Source organism: Podarcis muralis, chromosome 16 (genome assembly GCF_964188315.1).
Source record: "Podarcis muralis chromosome 16, rPodMur119.hap1.1, whole genome shotgun sequence".
Taxonomy (NCBI): domain Eukaryota; kingdom Metazoa; phylum Chordata; class Lepidosauria; order Squamata; family Lacertidae; genus Podarcis; species Podarcis muralis.
Genome location: NC_135670.1, coordinates 38,608,491 through 38,633,353, shown reverse-complemented (window position 1 = coordinate 38,633,353; position 24,863 = coordinate 38,608,491). Strand labels below are relative to the sequence as shown.

At 46.7% G+C, this 24,863-nt stretch overlaps 1 protein-coding gene across 5 annotated transcripts in view; it reads right to left on the bottom strand.

Moving 5' to 3' along the window:
• The window catches only part of ABCB9 (ATP binding cassette subfamily B member 9), a 35,317-nt gene extending 14,691 nt beyond the window's left edge, over positions 1-20,626 (bottom strand). Inside the window, exons 1-7 of one of the 5 annotated variants that reach the window (XM_028709642.2) lie at positions 20,131-20,626; positions 18,931-19,075; positions 11,465-11,557; positions 9,978-10,715; positions 8,066-8,180; positions 6,789-6,919; positions 900-1,105 (exon numbers count right to left, since the gene is read on the bottom strand). In XM_028709642.2, the coding sequence (XP_028565475.2) occupies positions 900-1,105; positions 6,789-6,919; positions 8,066-8,180; positions 9,978-10,596 (1,071 nt within the window). In that variant the 5' untranslated portion in view covers positions 10,597-10,715; positions 11,465-11,557; positions 18,931-19,075; positions 20,131-20,626. Of the gene's footprint in view, positions 1-899; positions 1,106-6,788; positions 6,920-8,065; positions 8,181-9,977; positions 10,716-11,464; positions 11,590-12,106; positions 13,171-18,930; positions 19,076-20,130 lie in introns of those variants that run through there. The other 4 variants (XM_028709640.2, XM_028709644.2, XM_028709643.2 and 1 more) reach the window with 4 other exon arrangements.
• Positions 20,627-24,863: the final 4,237 nt, after the last annotated feature.

Below are 24,863 nucleotides of genomic sequence, written 5' to 3'. Positions count from 1 at the left end.
CCGCTTGGGATGGCGGCGCAGATGTGCCTGCAGTCCCGGGACGGCAGACAGCTCTGCGCTGGCATCCAGAGCGGGGCGGGACTTAGCGCCCCGCTTGGGATGGCGGCGCAGATGTGCTTGCAGTCCCGGGACTGCAGACAGCTTTGCGCGGCCATCTGGAGCGGGGCGGGCTTCGCCCCCGTCTCCCGATGGCCGCGCAGAGCTGCGCTGATCCCGGGACGGCAGACAGCTCTGCGCCGCCATCCCGAGCGGGGCGGGACTTCTCTGCTGTCCCGGGGAGATTTTAAAATGCTGGGGGTCGGCAGCGAACGCTTCGCTCCCGCCCGCCAGCATTTTAAGATCGCCCGGGGCAGCGGAGAAGTCTCCGCTGTCCCGGGAAGGCAGGCGGGGGGGAGCAAAGACTTTTGCCCCCCGCCGGCCTTCAGAAGAGGTCCAGGACCTCTTCTGAAGGCCGGCTGTGGGCGAAAGTCTTTGCTCCCGACCGCCAGCAATTTAAAACAGGTCCCCGGAGATTTCCCTATGGGCTTTCGTCTTGCGAAGCAAGCTCATAGGGAAATTCGTCTTGCGAAGCGCCTCCGAAACAGAAAACCCTTTCGTCTTGCGGGTTTTCCGTCTTGCGAGGCATTCGTCTTGCGGGGTACCACTGTATCTGTTTTGCATGCCAAAGGTCTCAGGTTCCCTAGCATCTCTAGGTGGGGCTGGGAATGTTCCCTGTCTGAAATCCTGGAGAGCCACTGCCAGTCAGTGTACTGAGGTAGATGGAGCAACGGTCTGACTTGGTAGAAGGGCAGCTTTCTATGTGCCTGTGTCCCCAAAGCAGAACACCCACAGGCAAGCAGACAGACAAGCTCTGAGAATGACCTCTGGGGTCAGGCTTAAAAGCTACAGATAACACTAACCTTGTAGTACTTCCCGTAAAGATCTGACATGAGCATGATTATGGGGAATCCCATGAAGGTTACCAGGGAGAGCTGCCACGAGAGGCTGAACATGAAAACTATCACCCCCGTGGCCTTGACCATATTGCGCAGGAAGATGTTGATGTTCTGCGACACCAGGTCACTCACAATCGTCGTGTCCGACGTCAGCCGGGAAATAATGTCACCTGAGAGAGAAAGACAGAGAATGAGAACAGAAGCAATGTGTGAAGAGCAAGATCCATGGGCTGGAGGCAAAATGGGCTTTCTCTGCTCACAGAGAGAACCCTGCCTATTTGTTGAAATATGCACATTCTCTATTAATTATTCTTATTATTAAAAAATAAAGTGCTACAGTTTAATGTGCAATCCTGGGAAATACATATTTGAAAAATGATCTATGCAAGGATGCAAAGCAATTTTCTTTTAAAAAGATCAAATCAAAATACCATAAATAATTATGAAAAACAGCAATAAAATTAGCAAATAGGCAATAGCTGTAACAACAACAACAACAAAACCCCAGACAATCAATTACATTTTCTTTAAAAGAAGAAACAGAAAACAAAACTTGACCCCACTTATAGGCTGGACTGAAACCCAAACCAGGGCCTGTTCCAGCTGGAGTGTGCCACCCTTGTACAACGACCACAGATTGCCACACAGGACGGGCACCGAGGAAGGGGCCGTAGTTCAGTGCTAGAAGACCTGCTTTGCATGCAGAAGGACCCAAGTTCAGTCCCTGACATCTCCAGGCACAGACTTCCTTGTCTGAAACTCTGGAGAGCTGCTGCCAGTCAGTGTGAGCTAGTGGGCCAGTGGTCTAGCTAGATAGGACCACATCTTATGCAATCTACCAAGAGTTACAAGTTAGGGGTTTATCACAAAATAAACCCAATGTCTTCTCCCACTCCAAACCGTTTGCACCAAGGCTGACTGATCAAGGAAATTTTTCTGGCTCTCACACTGATTTTGGCAGCAGCAAAAAGGAAAAATAATACAGTGGTACCTCAGATTAAGTACTTAATTCGTTCCGGAGGTCCGTTCTTAACCTGAAACTGTTCTTAACCTGAAGCACCACTTTAGCTAATGGGGCCTCCTGCTGCCGCTGCTCCACCGGAGCACGATTTCTGTTCTCATCCTGAAGCAAAGTTCTTAACCTGATTTCTGAGTTCTTAACCTATTTCTGGGTTAGCGGAGTCTGTAACCTGAAGCGTATGTAACCCAAGGTACCACTGTAATCAGTATGACACTGAGCTACACAGAAAGTTTTAAACCTCTCAGCCCAGCCCAGCTCCCCAACGGGGATGCAAATTGTTCCATTCACACCCTGCATGTGTGTCCTGTACATGTGAGTATACTGTAAAAGATTGTGGGTGGGTGGGTGCTCACACATGTGTGAGAGTGTGGGTCTAGCATGTGGCCCCCAGAAGGAGGGGCCAATTATGAATGTGTCTCTTGGACCCAAAAATGGCTGGGTATCCCTACTTTACTTTTTTTAAAAAAGGATCATCCAAATGGGGATGTGACTGACTGACTGTGCACTCAGGTGCTCCAGTCAGGTTCTGGCCACCTCCACTCCCAAGAAGGAAACCTACACTGTTGAGAGATGAGTGTCTACCAAAGAGGAAGAGAAATAGTGCATAATTCTAGGTGTGTGATTGTGCAGTTTCTCAATATAGCCTGATTCACTGGAAAGTACTAATCATTTTTCTGCATCTGCAACACAGAAGTACAACCAAAGACTACAATAAACCCTTCCCTAAATGGTTCTTTGACTTGCAGAGGGGCTATGAATATGGTAACACACAGGGCCAATGTGCCCTTTAACTGAGCCCCAGTTCATCATTTGCTTCCTGCTGCAGATCTGAGAAATTCAGCAAGTGCTCTCTCTCTCGCTCTCTCTTTTTCTCCGGAAGGCAAGGAGCCAAGGATATTGTGGTGCCTTCTGGTCAGAGAAAAGCTTGCTGCCAGAACCCTCAACACAGAGGGCAGACCACAGAGAGGCTGAAGCACACCCTTAACTCAAAAACCCTTTGGGCCAGGATCCAAAAAACTGTGCAGCTAGTTGCATCTATGCAAGTGGTGTGTATGTTTCTTTAACAGTGAGCTCCCCTCTATGTCTAAAATTGCAAAGAAGAGTTTGTTCCAAACCCATATTTGCACCTTGAGCATTTACATCCAGAGGCCAATGTTCTGATTGCTTCAAGGAACGTATGAAGCCCTTATACTAAGCAGGATCATCAGTTCGTTTAGCTCTATATTGTCAACACAGACTGGCAGTGGCTCTCCAGGGTTTCAGACAGGGAGCCTTTCCAGCCCTAACCTGGAGTTGCTGGGGATTCCACCTGCAGCCTTTTGCATGCAAAGGAAGTGCTCCATCACAACGGGAGTACTTCTACAGACTGCTATAATGCTGTGAGATGCAGTTGGCTGGATCATTGTTATGGCCAGTGTTTTTTTCCTTAAAAAATGTTTAGGGGTAGTCTTACTGTGACTCAAGAAAATCACCATTTTATAGTTCAAATCAGGAAAAATAAATACAGTAAATGGACAAAAGTACAAAGATTCACAAAATGTTTAGGGGTATGTGTACCCCCAGGAAAAAAAGCCCTGGATATGGCAGAGCATGATGCCCGCAGCAGGATAAATACATCGTGGGCTCTCCAGGCTTCCTTAAGTGGCTCTGCTCACCCGGCTTGCTACCACCTGCCTTTTCCCCAATCCCTACATGTGGTGTCATGTTTCTTTCATCCATCAAATCCTACTTGAAGCTCAGCTCTGCCGTGAAGCCCTTGGGCCTCACCCGCAGCCAGAATGGAACCTAGCCATGTGTACCTGCATTTCCACATGCCAGGGCCATTAGCAACGCACATCCCACTCCTTCCTGCTCTTCATTGTTCTCTCACACCGTCATCACTTAGTTCAGGGCGGCCCAGCTTCTCATACCAAGTAGGTCGGAAGAGTACCTCGACTCAGAATCCGTGGGCCTTGCCTGTGCGCTGGGAGGGGGGGAGCGAGCCCAAATTTTGACACCTCCGCCAGCCCTCACATTGCCTTCCCAAGCTGGCTAAGCAAGGTGCAGGCTTGGGAAAGGAGGCACAGGGCTCTGGCAGGGTCTGGGAGCTCTCCATCTCAAACGCTAACTAGGCTTTGGGAAGGAGGAAAGAGAACTCTAAGACCTGTCACAGCCCTCACGCCTCCTTCCCAAAGCCCAGGGCTTCCTTATCTGGTTTTGGAAAGGCAGTGCAAGGGCCTGGGTGGGGGTGGGGGCATCAAATGTTGCCAAGGACTTCTGAAAAGGCCTCAGGGTCAGGCACCATGTTGGACCACCTTGATTTAGATCATGAGCTTCTCAAGGCAGTGAGGGGGCTTATGGTTCTTGGAAAAACATTCAGATTACAGTGGTACCTCGGGATGCGAACGGGACCCGTTCCAGAGCCCTGTTCACATCCTGAATGGAATGTAAGATGCGACGGCACGTCTGCGGGCCGCGTTTTGCCGCTTCCGCGCATGTGCGTGACGTCATTTCTAGCATCTGCGCATGCACAAGCAGCGAAACCCGGAAGTAACACGCTCCATTACTTCCGCGCAATCTGAAAGCGCTCAGGCTGAAGCACATTCAACCCGAGGTATGACTGTAATACACATTTCAAATTCTTGAGCACTTGGGCCATGGGTCTTTGAGCACATTCCTATCAGCCTCAGTCCCGTGGTCACTTGCACCTTCTTAACTTTTAGAGTGAGGCCAGCTGCTCTATTTAGTGCTGCTGTTAGGCTGTAGGAGTAGAGTAGGAGAGCTAGGAATACATGTGTACATAAAAATTGATACCCTCCCTTTTTCCTTGTTCCTGGAGCTCTGAAAAAGGAACTTTTCCCCTGAATGTAAAGCTTACCTTTATGGCAGGCTAGCTTTTACGCATGCACACATCAATTTCATGCAGGCAAGCAAGAAGCATTTTCAGAGTTCAATTTTAGATCCCAGCCAGGCAAAAACACTCAGATTACAAAGCAGGGTCTGGGAGGGGAGTAGGGAGGCTTGGAGGGCTGGATTTGGCCCTGGGGCTGAGGTTCCTCCACTAGGGGGTTGATTGAGAAACAGTGATGCAATGAGTCAGTGTGCCTGGCTGTTAACCAGAAGGTTGGTGGTTTGAGCCCACCTAGGGACTGCTGTGGGCAGGATTCCTGCACTGCAGGTTGCTGGACTAGATGACCCTCAGGGTCTCCTCCAACTCTATAATTCTATTCAACAGCCTGGGAAGCTTCCTTATGCCACAGTTCACCCCATAAAAGCACCTTTCTGCAAGGATGAGAATGAAACAAAAAGTTCCCACTGCTATTGTATAGATCTGTGGAACTCACACCGACAGGAAGTAGCTGCTATTCTCAGAACCACCAAACAGACTCTTGGGCTGGGAGTATTGTTTAGAAAGTCTTGTTGCTGTTACTAATATTATTTTTTGTATCTTTCTTTTAGATCTTATTATGATGATTCCTGTGGAAATTGTTCAGCTTGGTTTTGTGCTTTTTGATGTTTAATTTATTTATTATGACTACTGGTACTTTTGATGTTTGTAAATATGTCATTTTCTTCATGTTGTAAGTCTGAGCATGGTTTGAACTATGGAAAGGGGGCGTACAAATAAAATGATGGCTGTAAAATGGGAATAATGAGTCGCTGCAAGTACTAAATGTCTGTCCTGGACACAATTAAGTGGCACTGAAAAGCAATCAATATTGCTGTTTCCTTGTGGATTATATAAAACACTTATAATTTGTTTTTCTGGTGTTCAAAGTGTGTGTGGGGGGGAATACTTAAAAACAATTGTAGTACAAAAGAGAAAAGAATGATTTATTATTTTTTTGCCTGCTGAAGTAAAAGGAGAAAGGTGCGGAGCCTGTGGCCCTCCAGGTGTTGCTGAACTACGTTTCCCATAATCCCTAACCACTGGCTGTGCTGGATTGGGCTGCTGCCTTAAAAGAGGTTCAGAGTGAGAAGGCGTTTGTTTCTGGTCACTCCAAAACAAAGGCCTCGCTTCCCCTTAAGTCACAGCTATCACAGTCAAAATCTCTTCTGTGAGGCCATATGGAGTGGGGGCTTGATCATCTGAGCATAATGCCCATAAACTTGTGGGATTACCAGTAAAAATACACAAGTGCATGATTACCAGACAGGCACATGAGGGCCTGACAGTCATAGAGTTCTTGAATTAATATAGAAAAGACTGCATGAGATCACTTCCTTAATGTTTTTGTGGGAATTTCTAACAAAGGAGATATTTTGTACGTCCTTTTTGCCTGAGTGCTCTCTTTCTCTTTCTTTCAGGCCAGCAATATGAAGAGACGTACATGCCTTGGCTCTGCTCAGAACCCAGACTCCATTTAGAAAAGTAATTTTGTATTTTGTAACTAAGAAGTGTTTTTACCTGCATACTACTGTGATGTATTTCCTGCCTGCATTGAAATGTAAGTAAACCTTTTTGCTTTTACTAAAATATGTGTTTTCATTCTCAGCAATGAGGACAAGGAGAGGAGAGGTCAGCAGACCACAAATAAACAGGGATAAAATGTGTAATTGCCTAATTCCTAGCTTCCAATAAGCTGCAAAAGTGCATAAGTGGTTTTCATAGCCTGTTTACTCTCATATTTCTCCCACATACATGGGACAGGGGGTTTAAATTTAAATTTACAGATTTAATCCTCAAACCATCTCCATCACAGCTGATACAGGGGGAGGTCATCCTTCAGGCCCCCAGTTTAAAGCCTCCCCCACCCCAATAGTTATACTGGAGATATTCCCGGTTGTGTAATTCTATGTGCCTCCATTTCCTGACATGAAAAAATCTCACAGCACAGATAAAAGAAACCCACCAGTAAGGTTTTCATCAAAGAAACTCATTTCCTGTGAGACCAGCGACCGGAAGAGGCTGTTGCGTAGCCGAATGTTCAGCCTAGCGAACACGAGGGTGAAGACTCCGCCCCGGATACCTGCGGCAAATGAACTGATTGCAGATAAGAGACGTTATAGGACAGACAGACACTGACACACCGATACCTCAGCCCAGTCCTACCATGCAAGAGGAAGAAGCCAAGGCAGAACCCGGGGACAGGCCCAGCCAATGTGTTGCTGGCTCCAACTCCCATCAGCCCTGACCTGGACTGATGGCAGCTGTGGTCCAGCGACATCTGGAGACCAGCACATTGGCCACCCTTGTCATGGGACACAGGAGCACCAAGTGCTTCAGAGGCTCTGACGACCACCCCAAGAGTTTCACATTTCACTGCACTTGCTCAATATCTGGAGTGAGCCAGCAGTCTAGATCTGGCCTAGAAGCCACTTCCTCAGCCTTCTGGAATCCCTATGAAATTTTGGTCAAGAGATGGTGGACGTTTCTTTATGAAAGCTTTCACTGCTTGAGAGTGTGAAAGGTGTTTTCAAGTTGTGAAGCAGAAGGTCAGATGTGTCCTTACAGATATTGTTGGACTTCAGCCCCAGCCAGTCTGGTCAGTGCAGTAGAGTTACTTTAGTTTTTAAAAAATGAAGTGCCGGTACTCGTATATTGATAAAAGTTTTGTGGGTGCGATCACAAAACGGCTGCCATGGGCAGCAAAAATGTCACCGAGAGACATGCATGCAACATGTGATTCCTATCCAGAGTGTGTGAGAGGAGTTAAAATGAAAAGGGAAGTAGAATATGGACCCTTATTTTTAAAAGTACGCAGATCAGTGCCTCCTGAGCTGTTGGCATATGTGAACATCTTCCCAGGGTGCCTCAGTCTCTACACCAAAGGTAGTCAATGTGATGCTCTCAACATGCCATTGGGTCACTTCCTCCATCATCCCTGGCCACTGGCCATTGCCGCTGGGGTTGGTGGACGCTGCAGCCCAACAACATCTGCAGGGCACCACAATGGCTACCCCTGCTCCACAGCTAAGAAAGGAATTTCCTTTCTAAGAAGAATTCTGGGACTAAATTGAATAGGATCCTCTCTGCAAGTTAAAAGAAGCAGCAGGGGATGGATTCCTATACTCAGGCCCCAACTATATGGAAGATAACTCCACCACGTCACATTATGCATGACAAGATTATCCAGCCCGCCTGTGGGTCAATTATTCCAGTTTGGTCCAACTACTCAAGTGAGGCTACCTTCCTATGGCCAGAAGGGCCATGATGACCACCGCTGTGGAGAACTGCTCCATACTCTTCTGGATTACTATTCCATCAATGGCCCGACCTGTGTAGTACGGAAGGAATGTCTCTCCTGTTGGAGGGGATGAAAAGGCAGATTAAAGGCAAAAACCCAAGAAGGATTCAAAGGCAAGAATCCCTCTTGTTATCTTCAAACACATTCGGCCCCTTGCTGTCTTCCCAAGCCCTGAAAAGGAAGGGCAGCGGGGCCCAAGGGTCAACGTCCCAGGGGCTGCATACTCGTGATGCCTCCGACCAAAGGTAAAAGTGGGGAGGGCGGTACATGTGAATCTTAGCTCTGTATAGCAGGCTAATATTTTCGTAAAATGTTTTAACTTGGGGAAGAATTTAGTGTTATGCGAAGGTGATTCCGTCAGGGCAAGCATTTCACTTCGCAAGACGGAGCTAACCCCCCCCTGCATGCTGTTTTTGGGGTCCTCCCAACCCCCCAAAGTCAAATTTGGGGGCACAGAGATTGTGCTGGGGGAGAAGAGGTGGAAACAGTGCTTCTACTAACAGGCTTCAGTTGAATCCCACCCTTTGATTTTTACTGATTATTTTAAGGTATATTTTATGCTCTTTGTGAACAGCTTAGGGCTGTTGCTTACAATTAAACAGTATACACATAACGATTAAATTTTGAATATAAATATAAAATTCCAACTGTACAAAAAGCAGAGATTTACGAGCACACAGACCACTGTCCAGGCAAGCAAATTGCTTTACTGTGGTTCAAGGGTGCCTTCTAGCCACAGAGCAACACTTGAGGAGGATGCGATAATGAGGCCAGTGAGGGATATGGCCTGCAAGAGGGACAAAGGATGGGCAAAGCCCTAAGGGCTTTGGGTCTGAGCTGCCACACCCCTGACATTTACTTGCATCTGCCAGGGTGATGCTGTGGCCAAGAGCATTGGACAGGGGACCTGGGAGAGAAGCGTTCAGACCTCAACTCAGACATGAAACTCACTGGGTGACCATGGGCCTGTCACAGTCTCTCAGCCCAACCTCATCCTCACAGTGTGGCTTGGGAGGATAAAACGGGAACAGCTATGCATGGTATCTTGAGCTCGTTGGAGGAGAGGGATATAAACACAGTAACAAACCACCTGCCTGCCGTGTATATACAACTGGAAAGCATTATTAGGGGAAGGGCCACAACTCAGTGATAGAGAAACCACTTGCCATGCAGGTGGTCTCTGGTTCCATCCCCGGCAACTCTAGGCAGGGATGGCCGTGTCCCCTGTCAGTAACACTGGAGGACTTCTGCCAGTCCAGACCTCTCTATTTGGCCCTTGGACTCCTCCCAGGCCACACTCCCTCCTGTGGTTGTTTTCCCTGGCTGGGATTTATCCTTGAACTGCAAAAGTGCCTCGCTTGCTGGACTGGAGAAATGTATGCACCAAAATCTCTCACTTTTGTGTGGCTGAACTATAGCCAACTATACAAAGTTAGCAGTCTGTCCGCTGCCTCTGTAAGTCTGACCCTGAGGGAATGCTGCCCTCAGGCTCCCCACGCCTGGGGCTCATCCACACTTCTGCTCGACCCTAGAAAGCAAGGGGCTGAGAGGTTTTCCGCTTGTCCTGCACTTGCTAGGCAAGGGCCCAAGCAGTCTTCTGTTTGCCCCGCCACTTTCTCTGGGAAAACCCACTCTATAGCAAACGGGTTGAATTGGAGTAAACATCAATCCATGGAAAACCTGATTGGCATTTGCTACAATTCAGCAGTAATGATTGGGTTTCCTAAGGAGAAAATGGCAGGACAAGTGGAAGTCTGAATGAGCCCCTGGTGTAGACAACAATGAAGTAGATGGTCCATTGGTCCAATTCAGTATAAGACAGCTTCCTATAGTCTCACCAACGGATGTACTCACCTAAAGCAGCCACTAAGAGGAAGAAAAAGGCCACTACAAGGAAGTGAACATCTGGTTTGGTGTAAGACAACAGCTTACAAATGGTGGCTGCTGACGCCTCCTCTTTCTTTTCCTGGGCATCAGGCAAACTTGGATCCCCAATTTCTTCTGCTTCAGTCCTAGATTCGGAATTTACTCCCAGAGTCTCCCTGGCAGGCCTCACCGTAGAAAGCAGCTGCCACAAGGAGAAGGTGGCCACCAGGGACACGTATGTCCAGGCAAACAAACCCCAAAACCAGGGGTCTTTGATGGTCTTCCTCACCTCCGAGTAGAGCAGCAGCTTGACCAGAGCGTAAATCCCCACCGCAAGGCAGACAAGTGTGATAAAGATCCGGGATCCTTTCAAGCGCTTGGGACCATAGTTGGTGTTTCTCGCAACCCCAATGGCAGCCCCCAAAAGCACACAACTCCGGTACAGGCAGGCCCCCCAGATGTCCAGCATGGAGTCGAATATGTTGAAGTGCTTCAGATCCTGAAGGAAGCTGCCACCACTGCGGCTGTGTTTGTATAGCAAGGTGGTCACTGTCACATCCAGGCCTGTGAAGGCCAGAGTGCCGACCACGGCTTTCCAGGCATGCATAATTTGGATGGTCCTGGCGTGAGGTAGAGGCAGAGAAACAGCTGGAGACCCGGAAGGGGAAGGAGGAACAGAAAGCCTCCTAGTCGAGGGTCAAAGCAAACATGTTGGACCAGCCCTTTCTGGAAGAGAGAAAACAACATGCAGGTATAATGGAAGGTGGCACAGGGGAACTTCAGGCTGTATCACCCTCTCCAGCCACGGTGGGAAAATACTGCTTTATGGCAATGTGGTGGATTAGGAAATGTTTACAACCCATTTGAATTCAATAGGCCTTATTTCTGAGGAGACATGGTTAGGACTGCACTGTGAGTTTATCGACTCAACAGGAGTTGTATCTGAGTAAACATGCTTTGGGTTCCACTCCATGGCTGAAAAAGAGCTTTGTGTTTCTTCCCACAACACACACAGCAGATGGAACAGAGATCCACATTTTCCACAAGTTGCCGGTAGAGTGAAGTGGCTTTCCCAGAAAAGGGAGGCTCAGAAAACCAATATCTGCAATCCTCTGAAGTGGAGGTTGTGCTTTGGGTTCAGGCTGTGTGCAGAGGTTCTGTCACAGTAAGATACGTATATTGAATTTTTCAACTTTCAAATTCCAAAAATGAGGGCTTCTAAAAAGTTGTTACATGACTTGGGAATTTGAAATATATTTTGGTTAAATTAATATAATTTAGTTTTGCTTGGTAAGTGAATGTGTAAAATTACATAAAAATCATTTTAAATGGTTGCCAAGTACTTCCAGTTATATTATATATTAATATTATATATTATTATTATTTAGCATTGGCTGACATTTTCAAAGGTAAAATAAAAATTTGTTGGTTTTCCTAAAGTAGTTTATGTGCTTCTTCATCAAACAGAGACTTACCAAGGTAAATGTTGTCGAATCACAAAAATAACGCCCTCTGTGTCCCATTCCCCATGATTCACTATCCTGTCCAAGCACAGCTGCCTCACAATCCTTCAGGGATGCATAAATTCATGGTTAGCAGGCTGTGTTAATAAGTGAAGGGGTACAGATTTTTTTAAAAGGGTTAAAGATAATAAATAGCACTATTCCCCCCTTTTTTGCCAAGAACAATCATTTCTGTAGCAGATAAAGCATTCCAGTTCACAATAACTTGTGTATTAGCACATGTGGAATTGTACAGTTCCTCTCTGGGGTAGCTAGGGTTTTTAAAGTCATATAAGCATTTCTTCAAAAGGACTGCAGACTCCCCATAACTCAATATCCCAACCATCACCACCCCACTAAAATATCCTGCTCTGTTAAGTTTGGCTGGCACAGGTGCCGTTTCCCCAGGGCTGGAAGAGAAGCAAGCAGCAACTCTGGCCAGGTGAGATTTGGACAAGGGGCTCCTACCTTTAGCAAAAATCATGGCCCTGCCGTTGCCCCCCACCTGCCAGTAAAAGACCAGGTGTGAATAACTTCTCTTATCAATGCAAGGTGTCAACATTTTCAATTTTTTAAATGGAAACAAACAAACAAACAACACTTCACCCAGGTTACCTGATGCTCCCCTCATCTTTCGGGGGTGCTAGTTGGGTAGACTTTTAATGCCAAAATGTGCTTAAATGCCCACCTGGCAACCAAGTCCTGCCATTACCATCTACTCACAAGAAACCCTAAAGCTTTTAAACACTGAAGAGAAGAGAACTCAGGATAACAGACCTTTTCCCCTTACAGGCCTCCTGACTGTTGCCATGGAGACAGAACAGGGGAAGAGGGTTGGTTCCTTCCTGAGCAGATTTAAAAACTAAACAAAATGGGGAGCCGTTCTGCGGGGAAATGTGGCAACACCTGTCCTGAAACTGGGGTCTCCCTTGATACAACAGCGACGGGGAACCTGTGGTCCTCCAGATCTTGTTGGGACTCACAACTCCCGTTGGCCCTGCTGGAAGGCCACAGGCTCCTCATCACTAATATAAGAGAGACTAGAATCCAAACTCCAGCATGGAAGGAAGGAGCACAGAAGAGAGAGAGGGCAGCTGAAATAACTCCTGGGGGAGCAGCTGTGCTAATCCGCTGCAGCAAAGGCAAAAGCAATTTTTGAAACGGCATCAGGGGCTTTTGCGGACAAACAGCGGGATGCTTCTGTCAGATTAATGAAAGGTTCTCCTCAGCTGGTAGAGGCATTTAAGTCATATATTTATTTACATGCTGCTGAATGCCCAAATAGGCTTCTAAGTGGTTTTAACAAAGTATTTAGAAGTATACAAAGTATATGGTGGGGGAGGGCAGGAAAGGTCCTTTTCTGTGGCATGCCTCTGGCCCCATCTCTTTATAGTTTTAGGCAGCTGGTTAAGACGTATATTCTTCAGCGGCTATTAGCGGCTGTTCTTTAGTCATTGGTTATGTGTTTTTAAGGATTATGTGATTTTATGTATGGAGGGGGCCAAAAGACTACAAAGAAGTATAGTCTGCAACATAAGAGCAGAAATGTCAGACTGCACCTCTCTCTTTCATTCATGTTATTGGGCCTCCCTGTTTTACACTCCCTCCTCTTCTAAACCCACATACATGCATTTGTAAGGTAAAGGCAAAGGACCCCTGGATGGTTACCGTATTTTTTGCTCTATAAGACTTTTCCCTCCTAAAAAGTAAGGGGAAATGTGTGTGCATCTTATGGAGCGAATGCAGGCTGCGCAGCTATCCCAGAAGCCAGAACAGCAAGAGGGATTGCTGCTTTCACTGCGCAGCGATCCCTCTTGCTGTTCTGACTTCTGAGATTCAGAATATTTTTTTTCTTGTTTTCCTCCTCCAAAAACTAGGTGCGTCTTATGGTCTGGTGCGTCTTATAGAGCGAAAAATACAGTAAGTCCAGTCAAACCTGACTATGGGGTGTGGCACTCATCTCGCTTTCAGGCCGAGGGAGCCAGTGTTTGTACACAGACAGCTTTCTGGGTCATGTGGCTAGCAGGACTAAACCACTTCTGGAGCAACGGGACACCGTGACAGAAGCCAGAGCGCACAGAAACACCATTTACCTTCCTGCCACCTATTTATCTACTTGCACTAGTGTGCTTTCAAACTGCTAGGTTGTCAGAAGCTGAGACAGAGTAACAGGAGCTCACCCCGTTGCACAAATTCGAACTGCTGACCTTCTGATCAGCAAGCCCAAGAGGCTAACAGTAATACTAACAAGAATACACCTGGTGTTTGCTGCATTTGATGAAGTGGGCTAAACATCATTTTTAAAGGCTAGCCTGCAAAAAATATGCTACTCACCCCCCCAAAAAAAACTCCTTAAGCTCATTTGAATTAGACATTTTTGTCTCCAAAGGCAGTGACAACAGCCACTACACACCCTCCTCCCACCTACATCACAACACAGATGTACTAAAGGGGGGCGGGCAGAGGATTTTTTGCATGTAACAGTGTCCCCTGCTGGTAAAATGCACACATGAATGCAATATTCTTTTCCTCTCAAGCATCCTACCTTCAAGGACTCCTTCCCACTTAAGACCAGTATGCTGAAGAATTTCTCCATATGTGTCATCACACTGGATTCTGGGATATGCTGCTGTAGTGGTCATAACAAGGATGGCCCTCTGAATGTTGTTAGACTCCAACTCCCATCAGTCCCAGCCAGCGTGGCCAATGATCAGGTGTGATGGAAGTTGTTGCTCAACAACATCTGGAAGGCTATAGGCTCCCCATTTCTGGGTTAGGGGGCTGGACTAGGACTGGGGAGATCCAGGATCTCTGGGTGACTTAGCCCAGGCACCATTTCACAGCCCAACCTATTAGCTCACGCCACACCGATTTTTTAATTGATAAGAAATACTTTGCAAAACAAAAAGCACTCGATTTATAACGTGGAATACATCAACTTTATAATACGGGGCATCTAGAAAGTATAGAACAATGTAGCTATATTAGAACATGAATCATTCCCAAAATACAATTATAAACAAGCCTCTTACCTATGTACAGTACCTTATGTATACAAACATAATGGAAGGTGTGAAATTGTTTTTGCCGGGTAATCTCTCTCATACTGTGTATATATATATATATATATATATATATATATATATATATATATATGTGTGTGTGTGTGTGTGTGTGTGTGTGTGTGTGGTCTAATTTGAGACAAAGAAACTCTCATCACCTCATCAACACCAAGAAGTCTCTCTTTTCTGTTCTTTCATGTTTGTCAGAGTTGGAAATCCTAGTTCACAACAATATGTCACTGAGAACTCTAGAGGAATAGCCAATGTTATTCTCCTGCACTCTGTTTCTGGGCACACATGCAGAGAGCGATTATGGATCACAACTAGGATTGTCCTCAGCACCACTCGATGCTTTTGCTCTCATTTTGAAAAGATATCTATCCATGTTCTGCTTAATTTTTTTTTAAATACTATGCTATGCTATATTGTAATGTTTAAATGTTTATTTGATTGTGCTTTAATATTCCCACCACACTTGCCACCCTCTCCTGCCACACCAGGGTGGCGCACCACACTCTTTGAGAACCACTGCTCTAGACACACACAACCCAGGCTTCTTGGAGAAAAGAAATGAATTCAATAAATTTAAAAATGTTCTAGGGTGCAGTCAGGCCACAGAGATTGCTGCCTGTTGCTGTCCCACATGAAAAGAGAATGACCCAAATGCACAAATCACTCTCCTTCCAGCTTCACATTAGAGATGAAACTGTAGAGTTTTCTAGTTGACCAACTCCTTATCTATAGGGCTGCAATGTTTAACTAGTTAAAAAACTCTTATTAATACACTGTAAGCAGTTTAAAAGCTGCACATAGAAGATCTTTCCTCTTTTCTCCCACACTTTTGGAACGGATGCCTCTTTTAAGATGCCACCTGCACAGATCATTCAAAAATGGAGTGGGGAGGAGCAAGATTCTCACTTCAGACCGGTTGTTTTCACCCATATGCAAATTTAAGCAATTGATTGACTAGCACACACTATGACTGTGGACCAGATCTGACCAAGGCCTGAGTCGAATAGGGCCTGTTTGGAAGGTCTCAGGTGATTCGAGCAGGCACAGACACAGATCACTGGTTGGATGAGCCAGAGCAACTTGTGGCAGTCAGCGCATCAGGCAGGACAGAGAGGCAGTGTGGGAAAATCACGCAGAAAAGCCGAGACCTACCTGACCGGTCACTTCCAAAGAGAAGGTAGGCCCAGCGCCGTGGTTCACCTTCCTGCCTGACCCCCCCAGGACTAATGTCTCCATGCAACAGCTTTTGAGCAGAGAGACCAGTCCTGTGGGGTACAGGAACTGCTTTGCAAGCAGCTTTTCTGCATTGGATTCTTCTTGCTTACCAGCTAGTAAGCAGAAGGATCCCATCCCGTGTGATGTTGGCCGCATCACCTGCCCCCACCCTGGGAACAGATATGGGGTGGGTGGCCCCCAGGACACCTCAGGGCACTTTGGCCTGATCCAGGGACCACATCCACCAGAGGGCAGATTGGAGTGGGTGTCTGTACACAGTCCTAGCACACACATAACTGACTGAGAAAGCTTGGGTCATTACTTGGGTAACAGCCCAACTTTTTAAACGGACTTTAGGTATAATTGTGTGCAGGGGTTATATTTTTATTACATATGCATCTGACCCTACCTTCACAGAATTCAAAGGTACACATGATCCCCTCCTTCCAATTTTATCATCACAACCCCCCTGTGAAATTAGACTGAAAGAAGTGATCATCTCAGAGTTACCTAGTGAGCTCTGTGATTGGATTGAATTAAAGGTAAAGGTACCCCTGCCCGTACGGGCCAGTCTTGACAGACTCTAGGGTTGTGCGCTCATCTCACTCTAGAGGCCGGGAGCCAGCGCTGTCTGCAGACACTTCCGGGTCACGTGGCCAGCATGACAAAGCTGCTCCGGCAAACCGGCACCAGAGCAGCACACGGAACGCCATTTACCTTCCTGCTATAAAGCGGTACCTATTTATCTACTTGCACTTAAGGGTGCTTTCGAACTGCTAGGTGGGCAGGAGCTGGGACCGAATGATGGGAGCTCACCCTGCCGTGGGGATTCGAACCGCCGACCATGCGATCGGCAAGTCCTAGGCGCTGAGGTTTTACCCACAGCGCCACCTGCGTCCCTGTGATTGAATTAGCCTGGCACTATTATAACTCAGCCTTCCCCTGCCTGGCTGGTGCCCTCCAGATGTTTTGGCCCACGTCTCCCACCATCCCTGATTAGCTGCGCTGGCTCAGGCTGAGAAGGGTTGTAGTGCAAAACACCTGGAGAGAGTTACGGGGCTGGGGAAGGCTGCTCTGACCATTAGTCATCTCTTGACTCTCAATTAAGTTTCCTGAATGTCTGGGCCCCTTTCTCTCTTCCACCCCTGCAAAAAGCATTCGTTTTTATTTTAGCTGCAATGAAGAAAACCTACCAACATCACCTCCTTGAGCTTTGTCTCTCTCAGCGTAACAGATCAGGTGCCCTTTAGGCAGCATATTTGAGGTGTCATGTTGCCATTTTTTTGCTCAGGTTGTAGAATCAAGAATCCTCATCAATATAGTTTAACTTCTTTAGTCAAATACAAGGACTGGAGAATTGAGGAAGGGTGGGGGGATGCTTCAAAGGGGGAAAAATGAATTCTAAAACACACTCACATATGCACACAGCAGTGTCAACTCTGAGTACTGCTATTTATGACACGGCTCATATTTTGGGCATCTATTATTATTATTATTATTATTATTGTTATTATTATTATTATTATTATTATTATTATTGCTGGCCTTAGTCTTTTTACACCGAAAAACAAGGCTTATTGAAACCCATCATTTTACAAAAACAGTGCAATCCACAAAACCTTTACAGTTTTGCAAATTCTATTATTCAGAATTTGAAGTCTACCATAACCACTTTGACAGCATCTTATCCTAAATGTCTGAAGGCAGGATGAGTTACTTAGTGGTAAAGGGCAGAACCCTACACATGCTCAGAGATACCTTATTGCCATCATATAATCCAGGACCGAATCTGGTCTCTCATAGTTGGGCTTGGTACATATGCTAGAATCAAAATTACACCGATTTCTAAAAAAGAATAAAATCCTAGTTATTCAAACACAAAAGAATGAGTATGGTGCCACCCCCCACCCTAAAACAGAGCTGCTTTGCTGTTAACATCTACATAACAGACAACTATTAATCTGCTCAATGTTTTACCATCACTGCAGCTTCAAAACCAGGAAACAGTTTAGCTGTTTTAAAGTCAAAAATCTTTGATTATACACACACAAATACATATTTGAGGGGTGTGTGTGTTTGTCATCAAATTATGGTGGAAAGGCTCACTAGATCTAGAATATGTTTTTGCCAAACTTCTGGTCAAAACAATTAGGCTTGTTAACAGCATAGTAAACACTGACCAGCTCAGCTGAATATCCAGAGGAATCTGCCAAGTCATCCCACTTAAGATAAATCTACAGGGGAAAAAGATTAAAATACGATCTTCCTGCAGAAAAGCCGAAAGAAGCCCAATAAATCTACCAGCTCCATTTAACACTCATCTGCTAGAGCTGTTCTCCTTTTAATATACTCCTAACAGGCAATTAAATGTTGTCTGATTTTTATTGTAGCATTGTTCAGTTTGGAAAATATATCTGTATTATCCACAGTCTGCTAGGGGTGGACCTCCTCACTCAGTAAAACATCTTGCCTTTCACGCAGAAACTCCCAGGATCGATCCCTGGCTTCTCCAGATAAAAGGATCCAATAGCAGGGATTGTGGAAGACCCCTCTCTGTGCCGGGAGGGAGTTATTGGAGCTGACAGTCAAATGGCGGAGATGGGGAATTAATCTGCCCTGAGTTGCTAATAAGGCAGTTTCTTGTGGTCTTTATGCAGCACCCTGGCAGCCAAGGTGCCCAAAACACTTTGCAACAGATTCAAAATGTAACAGAGGATGAGAGAAACTCAGCCAGAGCAAGCATCTCCGTGGAAAAAAAACAAAACACTTTTCTATAGGAGAAAGGTGGTGAATGACTTGCAGAGAAAAGGTTGAAAAGGGCTGGGTACTTGAGGTCATCTTCAGTCACACAGATGTCCCATAGATGATGGAGCAACTTTGGTTTCCGGTGCTGCAGAGGGCAAGACCAGCAACCAATGGATTCAAAACATAGAAAAGGGATTTAGACTCAGTATTAGGAAGAGTGTCCTGATGGCAGAAGCTGATCAACAGTGAAGTAGGTTGCCCTGGAGGATTATTAAAACCTGGGACCCCAAAGTTCATTTTGCTTGTGTCTTTTTGCAAATGCTCAGTCATTTTGCAAACGAAAGGCACTTTGGCATCAGAGGCTCCCTTCCTATTCCCAAATGTCTGGGGGCAGCTGTGACTTACCAGCAGCAAAGGTGAAATCTCTCTGCACACGTCTGGAAGTTCCAGTTTTGGACTCTAAATCAATGGTGTTTTTTCCCCACCTTTGCACACAGCAAAACGTTCACCTCTAACATACAGTCCGCAACTTACGTTCCAGGGATTGCACCTGCAGCCAAAATCACATATAGTCAAAACCCACCAGGTTCAATGGCAGGTGGGATTGCCAAAGTCATTTTCCCCACATCCCCACCCCCTTTAAAAAAAAATAAAAAATGCCATGCATGTAAAGCTAGACGTGCATGAGTTAAATGCGCCTAAATTGTGGGCTTACTGTAGTCTGTATGAAAGTATCCCCGTCTTCATCCTCACAATAAACATGCAAGGCAAGGGAGGACAAGAGACAACAACTATGTCCACAGAGCTTCGATTTAAGCAGATATAAATCGCAATTTAAGGGAAGATGCCATGGCATAATAGGAGACTGTCTGCTATACGTGGCAGGTTCAATCCCTGACGTCTGTGAGTTCATTTTGTTTCAGGGTCTCGGGTACCAATCATTGGGAGAAGCCCTTTTCTGCCTGGGTGAGTTGCTGGCAGGAGAGTAAGAGGCCGTGGGATATTCTGTGGTGCTGCCTTCAGGGCAAGTGTCTGGGGCCCCGCTCCGCGGAGCACAGCCGGGCTGCTGACTTGCCACATTTGGGGAAGGGAAGCAATACACACCCAGACAGGGCTTTCCTCGGAGTAGGCACGGCTGGTCTTGCTCGCCCTGCGAGATTTCTCACCTCCATCCCTGGGAACAAGGCAGCACCAGACCTTTCCGCATGTCTTGAACTCGGACCTGCCTGGTCCTGGGCCAGCTGTCCTCTTCGCCCCCGGCTCGAAGGGCTCAGCTGCGGCTCTGCCTACTCAGACTTCGCTCCGAGTCGAATCTCGGAGGAGGAAAAGGCCGGTTGCTGGGATCTGGTTGCAAAGGCAGCGTCGGATTAAGCGCTGCCTTGCACTTGCGTCAGGGGGGGAATGAAATGGAAAGCAGCTTTCCAGGGCTGGACCACCCCGGGGCTTTGGGATCGGGAGAGAGATCGGGACCGGGAGGAAAAGGAGCCACATCCCTCCCGAAGCTCCCCGGGGGGGGGGGGGGAGGAAGGACCGGCCCCCCGCTGCGCGCCTGCCTGCCTGCCTGCAGCGCCGAGCTGGGGAAAGAGAGGAAGGCGAGGCTCTTACCTGCAGACCAAAGCAGCGCGCAGGATCCTGGCTGCGCCGGAGGCGGGCGAAGCAGCGGGACCGGCCGGCGGCGGCGGCTCCGAGACTCTCCGGGACAAGGTCGGAAGTGGGCGGGGCATTCCCGGGACTGCATCATCAGGCCACGCCCCCTCCCACCTTTGCAGCTGGTGATCTTGTCAATTCATAGGAGGGATCCCCCAGGGTCATCAAGTCCACGCTGAAGCTGTTTTCAGTCGCCTCCACCTCACAGAATCTTAGAATTGTAAAGTTGGAAGGGACCTCAATGGTCATCTCCTGCAACTCCCTGCAATGCAGGAATCACAGCTGAAGCATCCATGACAGATGGCCATCTACTTAAAAACCTCCAGATCTGAAAGGCCTTCTTTTCTCTTGTCAATAATGTGTTCAATCTGACTGTCATTCTCAGCAAACCAGTCCTGGTGTTTCTTGGTTTGGTATCGAATAGTTTGTTCACAGGCTGCAATAATGGAATTTTTTAGGTTGGTCCAGTGTTCCTCAATGTTATCAGGGAACTCTGAAAGCAGATGGTCCTTAAAGAGTCGTTTGGAAGCAGTCCCACTTAATGGGATCTTGAAAGGCTTGAGTGTTCATTTTTTTAAGATTATGAAAATAACTTTATTTTCCCTTAATCCAAAGTTCAACATTTTGCATATATCGCTCTCACTCTTTTGAAATAGAAGCCATACAAAAAAAGCCAGGAAACACTTCCAGTCAGCAGGTTTACCTTCCACAAATGCATTTTTAAGTTCTGAAGCAAAGTCTGCCCACCAGTTTAATCCAGTTTACAGTTACAACCCAACAAATGCGTCCCCACTTCTGCACACGCCCTGGCATCGCGGTTCATTCAACCTGGCCATTGGACCCCAGAATGAAGACACTCTGAGCCTTTGGGCATCTCTGCAAGGAGCATCCAGTACCATGCTGTGGGGTGGGCTCCGCGGAGGGGCAATGCCCCACCCAGGGGACACAGAGAAAGAAGCAATGATAAAGCAGCACAACACACCCACACCCAAGGGAGCTTGCACCCTAAGCCCACCTGCTTAAAAGTACTACCTGGAGGAAGGTTTTGAGTGAGGAAGACTCTCCAAAAGGACAACAGATGCTCCATCACAAGCAAACCCTGCAAGGAGGCTAAAGAGCAGCTTTCCAACAAAACCCATGACCATGCAAGCACCAGTGGTAAAATCAGATCCCCCCCACACACTTTTGCTGTGTCAAAGTTGTCCTCACAGGAGGTCTGCCGTAGAGTCTAGCCTCCACGGCTTGAGTGTTCATTTTGTGCCTTAGTTTCCTTCCTAGGTATAATCTGGATAGCCATTGTGGAATGTATTAATCAATGATCTGTCCAGCAGTCATCATCATCATAGCTCTGGTAAGGAGCACATCACAGCGATCTTCTGCTCGGACAATTACATAGTCTAAGAGGTGCCAGTGATTCAACTGAGGGTGCCTCCATGATGTTTTAAATGCATTTTGTTGTTGTTGAAAGTGTGTGTTGGTAATAACAAGATTGTGCGCTGCATATATAGTAAAAAGTAAGATTCTGTTCTGGTTGCTGTTGCCAATTCCTTCTTTCCCAATAGTTGCAGGCAGCAGGCTAGAAATCAAAATCTCGCCCAACTCTTGCATTAGAATCACTCAGGAGGATAATTTTATCCTCCTTAGGCATCTCTGATAATCCTACATGGCATCCAGCTGAGGATACCATTTTTCTTTAATGTCTTCATCGACATCCAGTGTTGGTGCATAAGTGCTTGTAGGGTTTGGGCAAGTTTTATTTGAAGGCTTGAAAGTAGCTCATTAATGCTGGTAGGGACTTCTGACACAAGATTGTTTTTGATAGCAAAGCCTATTCCATGTCTTCAATGTTATTGTTCAGGTAGACCAAGAACATTCCAGAAGAATGTGTAGCCTCCATTTTCTTCCTTCAGTTGCCCCTCTTCTGCTCTTTTCTTGAAGCACTGCGATATCGATGTTAAAACGTCACAACTCTCTTGCAATGATGGCAGTCCTATCATTATCTGTGTTATCCAACAGTCTGTATATTCCATCTTCTAAAGTTCTATTCTCTTTTATGACCACTGGGTGGAGACCCCACTGGGCCCGGTAATCCAGTCAGGCAAAAAGGGAGACAGACTATGTTTAGGGCACCTTTTCTAGCCCCTCCCCCTATTTGGGGTGAGCCGAGTGTGGATCCTAAACAGGACTGCTCAGTCATGGATACAGCTGCCGAGCTACTCAACTGCCTCATTCCTTGAGTCAGAATGACTGAATCTGTATCCACTGCCCATGTGCCGGTTCATGACTAGGGGCTTCCAGATTTCACAGTACTGCCCGTTACCCTTTGTCAATCACCATGAAACTTGTTTGGGTTTGGGATGGGTTTTTGGAAGATGCCTGTGCATGAATTTGTTTTACGTGCATGCTGACCAACACACAGTCTTTGCAGTAAGGCTCTATTCCGATGGATTCTTATCTGCTGCAGCCTTCATCCACCCTCACAGCTGTTGTAACATACCACTTGTTATTTTCTGCCTGTTCTGCTGTTGAGAACTTCTTAGATCATTTTTTGTCTAGCTCCTCCCTTTTGACCTCACCGCCTTGAGAGTACGAGACTCCTGATGGCTTCGCTCACAAGGGTCATAGGAAGATGCAAGCATAGGAACCACGACAAGGTGATGATCCAGCGAGTGAGCCCACTGGAGCAAAGCAGGGCCAAGCCCTTTGACATCTGATGCCCTTTTAAAATGTGTTGTGTAAAGAGGAATTACTGGGTTGTCTTTGCTTTCATTTTTCTTGTGTTTTCCATTTTCTATATTGTGATTTTGAATTGTGAACCACCCTGAGATCTTTGGGTATAGGTCAGCATAGGACAAACAAACAAACATGCAACACTGATGTTATGCAAATTAAGTGTGCATATATTTGCATGATTCAGTTTACTGGTGCCAAATCAAGTACATAAAGAGTCCTCTTGGATCAGACTAAAGGCTCGTCTAGCCCTGCATTCTATTCTCAAGCAGGCAACCCACAAGCAGTGCATGAGCGCAACAGCCCCTTGAGGTCCCCAGCAGCTGGTGGTCAGAGGCATCCAACCTCTGAAAAAGAGCCAAGCAGGATAAGGTGAAGGGGCCCCTGACCATTAGGTCCAGCCGTGACCGACTCTGAGGTTGCGGCGCTCATCTCATTTTATTGGCCGAGGGAGCCGGTCATGAGGCCAGCATGACTAAGCCACTTCTGGTGAACCAGAGCAGCGCACGGAAACGGCATTTACCTTCCCGCCAGAGCGGTACCTATTTCTCTACTTGCACTTTGATGTGCTTTCGAACTGCTAGGTTGGCAGGAGCTGGGACCGAGCAACGGGAGCTCACCCCATCATGGGGATTCGAACCGCCGACCTTCTGATTGGCAAGTCCTAGGCTCTGTGGTTTAACCCACAGCGCCACCCGCACTGAAGGATAGTCCCCAATAAATCCCACCCCTCCAGTTTCTGAGATTTCACCAAGGATTGCTGATAGACTTTAAAGTTCATCTTCACAGTCTTTGGACCTAGAAGCTGAATAGAAAATAAAATTCACAGGATGTTGGGATTTTTCTGAATTTCTGTGCCTGCCCAGGGACAATCGGGAACCTAGTACATAAGGAACTACTGGGTCTGAGGGATTAGGGGCATGACCAAGGCAATTATGTGTTTTTGTAGGTGATGTGGAAGTTGAAGTGAAATTTCCAACACTCAAGAATATGCAGGTGCTGTGCAGAAGATGCTCATGGGTGGCTCAGTTCAAGATACTGTGTCCTTTGGCATCAGAGTGACCATTTTCAAGAAACTGCTGGACTCCAAGTCTTGATTAAAGCATATATTTCATGGCATATCAGTATATACATCTATAAAAACTAAAGTCACACAATAGCATTCAGCCAGTTTTCTTCATGCTGGGTATACTCTGTTCCGGAGGTAAGACAGTCTCAATTTGAAATGACACAAATTGGTTCTTCTTCAGTTTTTTCAGGGCCTGATCTTCATGAGTCTCAAAAACACCATCCTCCATTTTGTAAGTGAGAGACGAGAGACCTTTTGTTTTCCTCTTCATGCTTTTCTCTTCCTGTTTATATGCGGCAGCCATGTTGGCAATAACCTGCGAAGGACAGGATGGGCCTAGTGTTCACGTACTCATTTAGATAACTACCCCACCCTACCCTGAGGGCTCAGGGCCTGTAACAGCAGCTTCAAATTCATTTTATTCACTCCCCCCCCCCATTCATTTATCCCACACTTCTTCCATGGATCTCTGAATAACATAGTTTACCCTCAGAACAACCCTTTGAGGTAGGCAAGGCTGGGAAATAAGGACTTGCTGAAGGACTGCCATTCAGCTGAGTGGGAAATTCGAACCCAGATCTCCCCACCATTATCTGTTACAGTGCACTGAAAAAAGTGTTCACGATCTAAGCAGGACAGATAAGTAAGACAGTTCCAAGAGCCGAACAGGATGGTGGATGGGAGAACAGAGTAGGCAGGAACGTAAAAATGTTGACTGCAATTATTTTAAAAGGGAGTGTTTTAAATAGAAATAGAAATTCATATTCCCAGCAGTGGGAATCAGAACAAAATCTCACCATCTCCACTCACCATCCCACACTGGGTGCTGTGGGACTCCAACCCCCATCAGCTTCAGCTAACACAGCCAATGGTTAGGGTTGATGGGAGCTGG